At 42.8% G+C, this 12,706-nt stretch overlaps 1 protein-coding gene across 1 annotated transcript in view; it reads left to right on the plus strand.

The window, feature by feature from the left end:
- SLC25A26 (solute carrier family 25 member 26) overlaps positions 1-12,706 on the plus strand; it is a 287,750-nt gene that overhangs the window by 259,181 nt on the left and 15,863 nt on the right. The window contains exon 7 of the mRNA XM_026650445.2: positions 5,774-5,843. Within this exon, the coding sequence (XP_026506230.2) occupies positions 5,774-5,843 (70 nt within the window). The remainder of the gene's footprint in view (positions 1-5,773; positions 5,844-12,706) is intronic.

Here is a 12,706-nt window from a genome sequence, read left to right on the forward strand (position 1 = left end):
GTGTGGCTGCTTCTGTGGCTGACTGACCCCCAGCTAAAGCCAGGGAGCAGGAGATGTCTCAGTTGACTTCATAGGACCTCTGGTTACTCAGTGGTGATTCTCACTTGTAGCACTGAAGCGGAACCCATTTAAAAACCCAGATCGCAAGGAATATGCCGGGAGGAGTCCAAATGGCAGAAGGGCATGAAGTGCTGGTGGGCAAGCATGACCTTAGTGGCCACTAGGCAGAGAGGATAGGCGTAGGTGAAGGCTGCAGAGGACAGGGAGCTGAAATCTATCCATGCTGAAGTCCTTGCCGGTGAAGGAAGCAATATAGAAGCAGCAAGAAATGAGTCCCGTTCGGGGTTGAGTGTCCAAGCAGAGATCATCTTGGCTTGTCATTCTCTCAGGGCAGCCTCCTGTTTAACCACTTTGGACCAAAATGGGGAGAAACCTCCAGCTATTGCTGTGGAAGGATGGGCTTTACCTGTCATCTCTCAAACAGTATCCAAAGATCGCCTCCCACCCCCGAGCAGCCCAGGATGTCAGCCTCCATCACCCACTTCCTTGCTTGAAAATGTAACTCCTTTGTGCCTTCTCCCATGCTGCTCCTGGGAGAAGTTCCCTGTAAACATCCACAAAACGCACTAATTCAAAACTCTCCTTTGCCGTGAGATCTACAAAAACCTTCACCATGGCTAGGCTGCTGGTGTGCTGAGACCACTGCTGATCGTAATAACTATATTGTCTCATTGTTTCCTTGCACTCCTGTTGGTCTCTCTGTAGCCATCGGTTGCCTCTCGTCTTATAGTTAGATTGTTAGCTCTTTTGGGCTGGGACTGTCTTTGTTCAGTGTGTACAGCATCTGGCACAATGAGGTCCTGGTCTGAGACTGGGGCTCCTAGGTGCTACAACCATACAAATAATAATGAATAAAGCACTAGACTGGGACACAGCAGATCTGGATTCAGTTTCCAGCTCTGCTACACTCTCCTTGGGCAAATCACTTAATCTCTCTCTGCTTCGGTTCCCCATCTGTAAAATGGGATAATAATCCTACCTTTCTGTCTTGCCTATTTAAATTGGAAGTTTCGCTGGAGCAAGGACTGTCTGTCTGTTGCCAGCAAAATGGGGTCCTGATCTCAGTTGTGTCCTCTAAGCGCTACTGTAATACTAATACCACTTCAGCTAAATAATAGTTCTGAATATTGATTTGTATTGATGGGATTTCTGGAGCGTCACTGTTCAGTATAAGGCAGGGTTGGTGGGGAGAATAAGAAACATGGGGTTATCCACATATAAAGTAAGATCTAGCTCTGTAAAGTTATGTCACTGTGGAAGGATAGAAAGCTGTATTATGACTTTCCACTAGAGCTGTCAAATGATTAAAAAAAATTAATCGTGATTAATCGCAGTTTTAATAGCACTGTTAAACATTAATAGAATACCATTTATTTAAATTTTTTGGATGTTTTCTACATACTCAAATATATTTATTTCAATTACAATACAGACTACAAAGTGTACAGTGTTCACTACACGATTATTTTTTATTACAAATACTTGCATGGTAAAAAAGATAAAAGAAATAGTATTTTTCAATTCACCTCATACAAGTACTGTAGTGCAATCTCTTTATCATGAAAGTGCAACTTAAAAATGTAGAATTATTGTTTTATTTTATGTAAAAAAAAAATTCTACATTTTTAAGTAAAAATAATTCTACGTTTTACTGCACCACAGTACTTGTATGAGGTGAATTGAAATTTGTTTATCTTTTTTACTGTGCAAATAGTTATAATAAAAAATAATCATATAAAGTGAGCACTGTACACTTTGTATTCTGTGTTGTAATTGAAATCAATATATTTGAAAATGTAGAAAATATTTAAATGTATTATAAATTGGTATTTTATTATTGTTTAACAGTGCAAGTAAAACTGCAATAAATCACGATTAATGTTTTGAATTGAGTTAGTTTGTTTTGAGTTAATCACTTGAGTTCACTGCAATTAATTGACAGCCCTACTTTCCACTGTATTGGTTGTCTTGAGTACACATCCATTGTATTATTTTATGCAGTGCAGAGAAGTACACTTAGTTCTATGTATATATCACATCAAAGTGTTTACCAATAATTAGCATGTGATAGAGCTGGGAAGCTGAAGAGCACCCAGATTGCATGAGATTCCAGGCACTTCAGCCAGAAGATTTATTTCCAATTTGTTATTCATAAGGGAAGAGCGAGAGATTGGGATAAGGGTCCTTTGAAGTGAAAACAAAGTCTTCTGTTCAGCCTGCAGCTTAATAGAATACACAGAATACTGGCTTGGCATGGTGGCCTGTTTGCTTTCCAGCACTGTCAACGCTGGTAGGAATGGGTATTGCCCTGAAAAAAAAACCCTCATTATTTTGTGCTTTTTCTAATATGACAAGCCCTGACTAATCAGACAGGAATGATTTGGGGAAACAAGATGACCAAATTGTTGTGTGTAGTTATATTGGTAATAATTCAGTGTATTTATAGTATGTTAAATGAACAAAAGTTTTTAAAAGCAATGTGATTATTTCACTTACTAAGGCCTTGGTCTTGCTAACATTATGCACGTGTTTAAGTTGGTCTAGTGGCTCTAGAACGGGGAATCAGGAGACGTGAGTTCTAATCCTGGTTCTGCCGCTAACCTGTTGTGGGAGTTTGGGCAGTTGCTTCACCTTTTTGTGCCTCTGTTTTCCCTCCCACATCTATATATGTCTATTTAGATTGGAAGTTTTTTGGGGGACAGGGACTGTCTATTATGTGTCTATACAGTGTCTAGCAAAATGGAGCTGTGATCTAGATTGCGACCACTAAGCACTACATTGATACTACTGCTAACAGTAGTGAGTGGTGCCGCTTAATTCAGTGTTTAAGCTGAGGATATATGTATTTGCAGGAACAGGGCCATAGTTTTTACATCAAGGCATTTGTTACCCTTTTCCATGAGTCTGTTGATTTCTGTGCTTAATTCTGCTTCAGTGATACCAAAACCACCTTGGGTTGATTAGGTTCAGTCTAGAGAAATGGGAAGTCTCTTTTGGCCTTACAAGCCCATCTTACTGCAAAGCCCTGTCAATTAGCTGAGCCCAGAGCTAAAGGAGTAAACATGGGACCTTCAGAATGTAAGCTTGGTCTGCAAAATAAATTTAATTAGAACAAACACATTCTAGAAAAAAAGAGATGGTCACTTGCCTGGTTGGACGCTTCCCCTTTTTGGTCTCCCCACCCTTCGGATTGATGTGTTATTCCCCATCTCTCTCTGTTTTGCGTGTGTGGGTTTGGAATGCCGTGTGAATCACAGAAATCAGAGATGGAAGGAACTTCATTAGATCATCTTGGCCGGTCCCTGCCAATTTAGAATTATTCCCTGCAGTAGGATCTTGAATGCCTTCTCCAGTCTATTTTTAAATGGCTCAAATGAGAGGGCTTTCCTCACTTTCCTAGGGAGACTGTTCCACAGTTTAATAGACCTCGCTGTTAGGGAATTTTCTTCCTGTTATCCAGCCTCCATTCGGCTTTTGCCTAATTTCATTGAACTGTTCCTAGCAATGCCCCACAAAACAGTTTTCCACCCTGTTCGGTTCTTTGCACATACCTGTTGTCAATTATAACCATAGTCTATGGGAATTAATCACCATTTGCCCTGCTTGGCTGGGTCTTTGTTTTTACATAACTACACTGCAGAGCCAGATGGGTTCTTTTCAGCACAGCTTTTCATCCAGAATCGCTTTTCTGAGAGCAACGCAGCTTGTCAGCATGTGGGGGAACCTCTGGATTAATTCATAATTTAACATTTATATAAACACACTTTAGATTGCATAGAGGAACTGAATAAGACCTTACAGAAACAGCATAAGTAACCTAGACTCTCTCTAGCTGCCCATAAAAGCTTAGGACCTGGGCTTATGGTAGACCCCTAGCAGTCTGCCCTGCATTTCCCGGCTCATTCTCCAGTAGATCACCCTGGGGTCTGCTGTGTTTTGAATAACAGACATGAACGGTTCAGGATACCAAGTTTTAGCGTATGAAGTTCTAAAGATATGGAGGGAAAATGGCAAAAGTCCATTTGTGACTTAGACTTATGTGTCCCTAGAAGTCACTTTGTCCCTTAGGAGCCTGCATCACTATTGCAAATGTGACTTAAGCTCCTAAGTCCCTTTTGAAGATTCCACCTTTCATCTTAGACATGCTCTCCAGCAGGGACGACTTGCATGAAAAACTGCACGTGCCCACATTGTGTGCGTTAATCATGACGAGCATCCTGAGATTTTGGAGCATAATGAATCCACTGTTTTGAAGAAGGAAAACTGGCCCTCTGCTGTGGATGCTGTCAGTTTAGAAACCCACACTGGAAAGCATCCTCCAAATCAGTAGGAAAAAGAATGGCTAGCATGAGAGACTGATCCTTAGTTGTTTAATAAAGCAGGGACAAAACTATTTAGCTATGGCAAACACTAATCAACATCCTTATTTGTTGTTGTTAAGTAGTTTGATTTTGCCCCATACAGATAGAACATAAGCATCAATCACACAGAACAACCAAGTTCCCAAGGAGAATCTATAGCTAGCATTATATGCAGAGTCACCCAATGACAGAAGAATGCCAAGAGCCATACTGGGATGTTCTCATACAACCAATCAGGAGCCCCACACTGATATCACTGGAATTGGGTTAGTGCTGTTATCTGGTGGTTTACAAGAGAATTTTGGCTTTGCAGCATAAAGGTAGCAAGGTTTTAAAGAACATCCATAACTGTATTCTTGTATAAAAGAGGAATAATGTCACAAATATAAAGCAATGTTGTTGATTTCGATGATAGCAGCAGCTAGAAGAGTCTAAGATCAGGCCCCCATCCTGCTCGGCACCGTACTTGAACCTAATAAAAGTATAGTCCCTGCCCCAAACAAGTTACAATGGAAACCGAAAAGATGGAGATAAACAGGGAGGTTGAGGATGAGAGGGAAAGGGACCAGTGAAATGATTCTATTTGGTATAATAAGCAGCCAGCCTGGCATCCCCACAGTCTGTTCATTGCACCCTCTTGCTTGCTAATAGCAATTTCACTGATCATATTGTATATTTGACTGGATTCTTAACGCTCGTTGCATGGAAAACGCCGTGCATGTCAGTGATCTGAGCTCTACATGTGTGTGTAGAAATGATGAGATAAAATAAATGGATTGGAGCATGGTGTGTGGGGAGGAGAACAGCACATGGTCCCTAATCACAGTGGGTAAAAAATCAGGGACCCACCTGCATTGTAATATATTAAACCAGGAGTGATTTTTAAAGAAACATCCTGGAGGGGTGTGAGGGAATAGTTAATATTTTATTAAGCTAAGGACTCCTCCTCCCCACCCTCCCAAACAGGGATGTTAGGCACATACGGGTTGGAAAGGCAGAACTGATATCAGTTTTTGTATGGGGTTTTTTTCAGTGTTCTGCTTTGCATTGTTTTATTTGCCAAAAAGAAAATAAATTCGTGAAATATTTGCAACTCGGCATTGCTGCAGACTTAAGTACATACTTCGCGAATCCCTGTAAGCGATTTGCTTCAAGCCCTCTTCAGTTCTTTCTCACTCCATCTGCTTGTTCGAGTGCAAAAGTTCCTTGGGAAAAATCACTTATTACATCACTGAAAAATGCCGCAAAAATAGCTTTTCACTCGAGTTCCCATCTTTGGACTTAATTCACATGGGGATCAGATAGATTCAAATGTTTAATAACTTCTTATTTTCCTTTCTCTTTAAACACAGGATCTCTGGTCGTGGAAGCAGGGTCACGTGGTTGATTCTTGGCAGTCGGCAACCTGTGGAGCTTTTGCAGGTGCAAAGGATTATATGTTATACTGGGAAAGGCTCAAGAAGAAAGGGAAAAATGTGCAAATCTATTAAGTATAGCAGAACAACATTCCTTTGTAATTCTAGTTTGTTTAGAGGAAAATGGATCCAGTTGTTATTTGGAAGAAGGAAAGTCCTTTACCGGGTGCGGGGAGAGAACACTGAAAAGGGTGTCGGCTTGAAAGACAACCAATTTGTTTTTGACAAATTTCTGTTATTTAAAAACCAGGGGCCTGTCAGTCAGGCTTCCAGATTATCTTGGAGTTGATTTGTAAAATCCTCCACGAGGAGAGGCTTTGCTTGGGTGCGGGTCTGTGCAGCTGTCTGCCCCAAGCTGTTCTCCAGGGGTTTAAGTGATTGCAGGGAGAAGCCATGATTCACCATTCATGTGACAGCTGTGACAGCAGCGCAGATTAAGGAGAGTCAGGAGAGCAGAGGATAGCACTGCAACAGCCCGGAGGCAGGACGAAACATCTGGGCAATCTCCAGACGCTAACACAGGAATAAAGAATGGCAGAATACAATATCGCACTATTTATTACCAAACAAGCCAAAAGTTAATTGAATTCTTCAGTAGGCCTCTTGGCCTCGTTCAGCCTACTGTAGATGTTTAAAATAACTTTTAAAATGTCAATTAATTAATGACTCATCAATATATTTGACAAGTTACAGAGAAGAAAAACAACAAACTGTCTTAATAGAAAAACCAGATTAGTCGTTAAGAGATGAACAGCCAGAGCTTTTCCCAAAGGAAGTAAAATACAGTTTAAGATTCCAAATTGGTAACAGAATATATGGAAGGAATAAAACCTGTTTAAAAGCAACAATAGCGTTTCTGAAGCTGGAGATGAATAACAAATAGCTTTTGGCTTTGGTAATCTGCTGATGTACCAGAAAAGGGCCTTTAGATTGTCTTTAAATCATTAAAGAATAGGGGTCTAAATATCTCTTATGTACGTAATTGGATATGAAGTTTCTGACCTTCACGTATTATTATTAGTAATGTTGCAGTGGAAATCAGGTCACCAATCAAGCCTTCTCTTGTGGTATTAGGCATTGTACATATACATAGTAAGAGACAGTCCCTTCTCTGAATTACTTACAGCTGAAATAGATCAGACAAAGACTGATTATCCCCATTTTACAGATTGGGATCTGAGAACTGGTCCACACTCAGATTTTGCACTGATTTAGCTAAATCAGTGCAAACCCTTTAATGGATGCAGCTATATTGACATAAAAGTGTTTACATCCAAAACCAACTATACTAGTATTAAAACTTAAAATGAATCAATATAACTCAGGCTTGAAAATTTACATCAACCCAGCTACATCACTCAGGGGTGTGAAAAATTCACAGCTCTCAGCACCATACTTAAGCCGACCTAACCTCTGATGTAGATGTGGTTAGGTTGACAGAAGAATTCTTGGCCTGGATCAGTGCTAGGGGTTGTGTTGATTTAATGAGATCTGTTTCTAAACTGCTATAGTTAAATGGGTGCAAAAACCCCTGAAACACAGAGGAATCATGTGATTTGTCCAAAGACTTCTCCCAGGAAGTCTCTGGGAGAGCTACAAATTGAATCCCGGTCTCCTCTGAGTCCTAGTCCAGTGCCTTAGCCACAAAATCATCCTTCCTTGCCTTGCCCATTTGATTCTGCTCAGGGTGGTTGTGACTGGAATTGTCACCACCTACTGGCTTTTTGGTGACCTATGTTCACCTCCTAGTGATCACGTGTGAAAGAAAAAGACATCCAAGGACCTGGTCCGCTGAAGTGTCCCCAGTTTCCCCTGGACTCACTGGCAGAGCCATAAATGTGAGTCCAGGACACTCAGCATTTCACAGTGGTCAGTCAGGACCTCACAGGTTTGGGTCTGACCGTCTGGACCGGCTCTGCAGAGGCGTCCTGTTTTGAATGAACTCCCGTCAGCATTCCGCATGGGGTTTCAGTGCAATTGACTGCAGCGGAGCTATGCACTATGCATAAAGTTAAGCATGTGCGTTAGTCTTTGCTGGGCTGGGGTCTAAAGTTTGTTGGGTATGTTGTAGCAGACGGCAAACTTCCCTTCTTGCACACTCTGCCTTTCCCTCTTTCCTCCCTCCTGTTTTTTCCTCTTTTCTCCTTGTTCCTTCCCACCAACAATATTTCACACAGCCCCTTGTTTTAAGACCAGCTCCAAAACTCATTGAGATGAAGAGGATTCTTTCCACTGACTTCACCAGCTTTCGGATTAGGCCCTTACTCTTTTATTTCCTCTCCCCATCTATAGACATGTAATAGGAGGGCATCATATGGTGATCGAATCAGACATTGCCTCCAATGTCAGCTCCTTTGCTACAACGAGCAGTTCCCTGATTCTGAAGTCTGTAAATGATTCTGCAGCTAAAACATATCAGAATAAACTGCCTGCTTGAATTTGTAAACGTAATCTATTTTATGAGGAGGTCGGGGGGAGAAAACCCAAATCTAGCCACAGACGCAAACCCTCGGTAAATAAAACTGTGTGTGTATATTGCACTAGAGTGATTGTAATTCACCACATTATAACCTCTGGAAAGGGAGAAAAAAGGCTTTTATGCGAGCAACAACTAACCCGTAATCACTGTGATGTTACCAATACCACAATGATAGTGTTGAGACACAGAGAGCATGTTGGACTCGTACTTCCCTTGTGTTCTTTGCTTCACCACAAAATTTGACCAAACACTTTAGAGGTCGGGAGAACAGACATGGTGATAAAGCCAACAAGCTGAATACACAATCCTTTTTTGGCTTCTAGTTCTAGACAAATTGTTGGATATTTTCTACCTTAATCATAATTTACAGTTTGGTGGAGAGAAGACAGACAGCATCAATATATTGACTTCCATCCAAAACACCTGTTCCATTAACACCTGTGAAATTGCAGCGACTAAAGTAAAAGATCTGTGAGAGACCTGACTGTCTTTCTTATTGTTTCTGCACGTTCACATTTTTACACATATGCAATCAATGCACTTATATATAGAAACACAGTAACCATGAGCATAAATGTAAATGAGACATTGAGTTCTTTCTCTGCCAGCTGTTAATAATCTAGTCCATAGGTGCCGTGTCTTGATTCATATAATTTCTTCTTCCTTTCTGGCCCCTTGGCCAGAGATACTGGTTAGAGCAGCCTGGGGGCTGCTCTAATCCCAACAGACCTTCTATCAGGTGAAGAAAGTCAGAGTGCAACATACTCAGGTCAAACCTCAAACTCCCCCCACCCCCAGCACATATTCTATACTAAGAAAGGCAGGGAATGTAGTGAAAATGCCATCATAGATGTCTATGCCTTCTAGAGAACTAGCGCATGCCAGGGAAGTCTTTGAATAGCACAAAGGGAGCAGAGGGACTGAGAGTCTGCCCCAGAATGTCAGGATTCAAAATCAATAGGATGGAAAATAATACTAAAAGCTGTTGTCCTGGCACCTGGGCTCCCATTTCATTCTGATGAGCTCGTCTTGCTGAAGATATAGCAGAAATAGAAGGGGGGGGTGTAGAGATGGGTGATGAAAATTATTAGACTTATAGGCTTCCATCTGAGAGAAACTGAAAATACAGAGATTCTTTTGTTTAGAGAGGAAATGAATGAGGGGGGACACGATAGAGCTATCTAAAACAATGAACAGTACAGATAGGGAGGATGGACCACTAATGGTTAGACCTCAGTGCCCTGGGCCTGTCTGTCCAGTGTCCCATCTCCAGCTGTGGCCATCTCTGATACTTCAGAGGAAGGAGACCAACCCCGCCCCCCCCAGAATACATTGGGGTTCCTTCCTGACCCCTGCAGGTGGCCGACTGAAACCCTGAAGCATGAGCTTCTAGGAACATAAGATGTAAATCAGGAGTGAGCCCTGCCCGCTACCATCACAAGCATAGAACTGCAGTCATAAATTTGTCCAGCTCTCTCTTAAAACGAATTACGTTGTTTGCCCCGCACCTCCTCTGAGGGGGCTGTTCCAGAACCTCAGCACTCTGATGGTTAGAAACCTTTTTCTGTTTTCCAGCCTGAATTTGTTCATGGCCACTTTATATCCACTTGTTCTTCTGCCTCTGAAGGTCTGAGCCTTAGATACTACATTAATTTGGCTCTAGAAGAACCTTAGATGAACAAAATAAATCGGGGCTCCTATTTACCCTTTCCCATATCACAGGAACAAGAGGACACTCAGTTAAATGGAAGGTCAACAAGTCTAAAACTGATCAAAAGAAACACCACAGAATTTAACCTGTGGCGCTCACTGCTGCAAGAGGCCAAGAGCTTGGTAGGACTGAAAAATCTGGACAATTAGGCTGTGTCGACACTAGAGAGCTTAGTGTACCAATGCAGCTGCGCCTCTGTAAGATCTCTCGTGTAGCCGCTCTATGCCGACGGGAGAGAGCTCTCCCATCAACGTAATTAAACAACCCCCCACGAGCGGCAGGAGAGGTTAGTACTGTGCACACTAGCGCTTATGTCGGCGTAATTTACGTCGCTCAGGGAGGTGGAATATTCACACACTTGAGCGACGTACATTTTGCCACCGTAAGTGATAGCATAGACATAGCCTGTTAGAGATAATGGGAATGTGCAGAGTTACAATAGAGAAGGTAACATTTTTCAAAAAATAAACCACAAGCTCTAAACCTCCTGTTCTCGGGGAGGTCTGATGGGGGTTAGGAAGATGATTCTCCTATGGGCAGATTATTCTATCGTAGTCCAGTAGCAGGCTTCTTGCTGGGACTAAGGGATAGCTCAGTGGTTTGAGCATTGGCCTGCTAAACCTAGGGTTGTGAGTTCAATCCTTGAGGCGGCCATTTATGGATCTGGGACCCAAAAAAAAAAAATAGTTGGGGATTGGTCCTGCTTTGAGCAGGGGGTTGGACTAGATGACTTCCTGATGTCCCTTCCAACCCTGATATTCTATGATTCTATGTCTAACTGGTGGTATCTGGGATTGACCTCTGTCAGAGGGTGGGTGCTGGGTTAGCTGGATCACTGACCTAATCCAATATGGCAGACCCTGTCTACAAAAAGGAGCCGGAATGTCACTTCAGTGCAGTGGAAAAATTCTCTGATTAAATAGGCCCTCTTTCTCCAGGCCATAAAAAAATATGTGGGGCTGCACATGAATGATTGATGTACTGTAGTGACACAGCCACCGAGTGAGTCTTGTAAATAATGAAACACTAACGAGGGCTTTTTACATGTTAAGTGGAAGGTCGCTGTCACCTCCTTTTTGATCTAATTAACTCTGACAAGATTACACACTGGGCCTGAGAGCCTCCTTAACCAGACAAGGCAGAAAAAGCCGTGACGAAATCTGATTTCAAGACTTTCCTTTTGCAGGTACTCAGACCTGCAAATCTAAACGGATTAAATCATTACAGATGAGATGAATTGTCCCCAGGTTCCTGTATTCTGCCTGGTTTGATTCTTCCTTTAATAAGCCATTTGGCTCTGCTCACCAGTACCTGAGATTCACCGCTCTGCAAAGAACTAGCAGCAGGCGCTGGTAGCACTGTACAGTGTCAATAAGGCATGCACTGAGTGGATTAAGAACTGGTTGACAGCTCTCAAAAAGTAGTCGTCAACGGGGAATTATCATTGAATGGGGGTGTTTCCAGTGGGGTTCTGCACGGATAGGTGCTAGGCCTGATGCGATTTAGCATTTTCATCAGTGATGTGGAAGTTGATATAAAACCGCTGCTGTTCAAAAGCGGCTGACACCAAGATTGGCAGAGTTGTAAGTGACGCGGCCAGGGCGGTCGTGCGGAGTGATCTGGATCGCTTGGCAAGCTGGGCCTAGTCAGCCAAAATGCATTTCAAACAGCCAAATGCCAAGCGATCCATCCAGGAACAAGGAATGCAGGCCACACGTACAGAAGGGAGTCTGTGTCCTGCAAAGAGGTGACTGTAAAAAGGATTTAGGAGCCATAGTGAACAAGCCACTGAGCATGAGCTCCTTGTCAGATGCTGCAGTAAAAGGGGCTCATGTGACTTGTGGGTGTATAGACAGGGGATTGGTGAGTTGGAGCAGGGAGGTGATTTTTACCTCTCTACATGCCATTAGTGAGAACAGTCCTAGATAGCGTGTACAGCTCTGGGGTTCACATTTGAGAAAGGGGGTTGAAAAATCAGAGAGGCGGGCCAAACAGAGCCACAAAAGATGATTTGAGGGCTGGAGAAAATGCTGTACAGCAAGAGATGTAAAGAGCTCTATCTGTTTAGCTTATCAAAAAGAAGACTAAGGGCTTGTCTATACTTAAAATACTGCAGCAGGACAGTAGACATAGTGCTGTCTACGGGAGTTAGGTTGGTATAACTGCCTTGCTCAGAGGTGTGGGTTTTCCAGACGTAAGTTGGTAGCGAAGACCAGATCTTAGGGTATGTCCACACTTACATTTTATAGCGTTCTAACTTGCTGGCTCAAGGGGGTGAAAAATCACCCCCGAGCGCAGCAAGTCTGAGCGCTTTAAAGCGCTAGTGTGGACAGGCTCCGAGCCCCGGGAGCTGTGTTCCCAGCACTCGGAGCTATTCCCCTCGTGGAGATGGATTACCAGGAGCGCTGAGAGAGCTCTCTCCCAGCGCTCGCGCGTGACCACATTCGCTCCCGCGGCAGCGCTTTGAAGTTTCCAGGGTAGACATACCCTTAGAAGTGACTTAATTCCAGTGTACAAGTCTCTTTTACAGGGAGAAAATCCCAAGATCTAGCCTCTTTGACCAAAGTAGTAGATTCTCCAACTCTTGATGTCTTCAAATCCAGACTGGCTGTGTTTCTAGAAGACACGCTTTAGCCAGGCACAAGTTACTGGGCTCACTACAGAGGTAACTGGGTGAAAT

This window comes from Terrapene carolina, unplaced genomic scaffold (assembly GCF_002925995.2).
Source record: "Terrapene carolina triunguis isolate 2854851 unplaced genomic scaffold, T_m_triunguis-2.0 Scaffold89, whole genome shotgun sequence".
Classification (NCBI taxonomy): domain Eukaryota; kingdom Metazoa; phylum Chordata; order Testudines; family Emydidae; genus Terrapene; species Terrapene triunguis.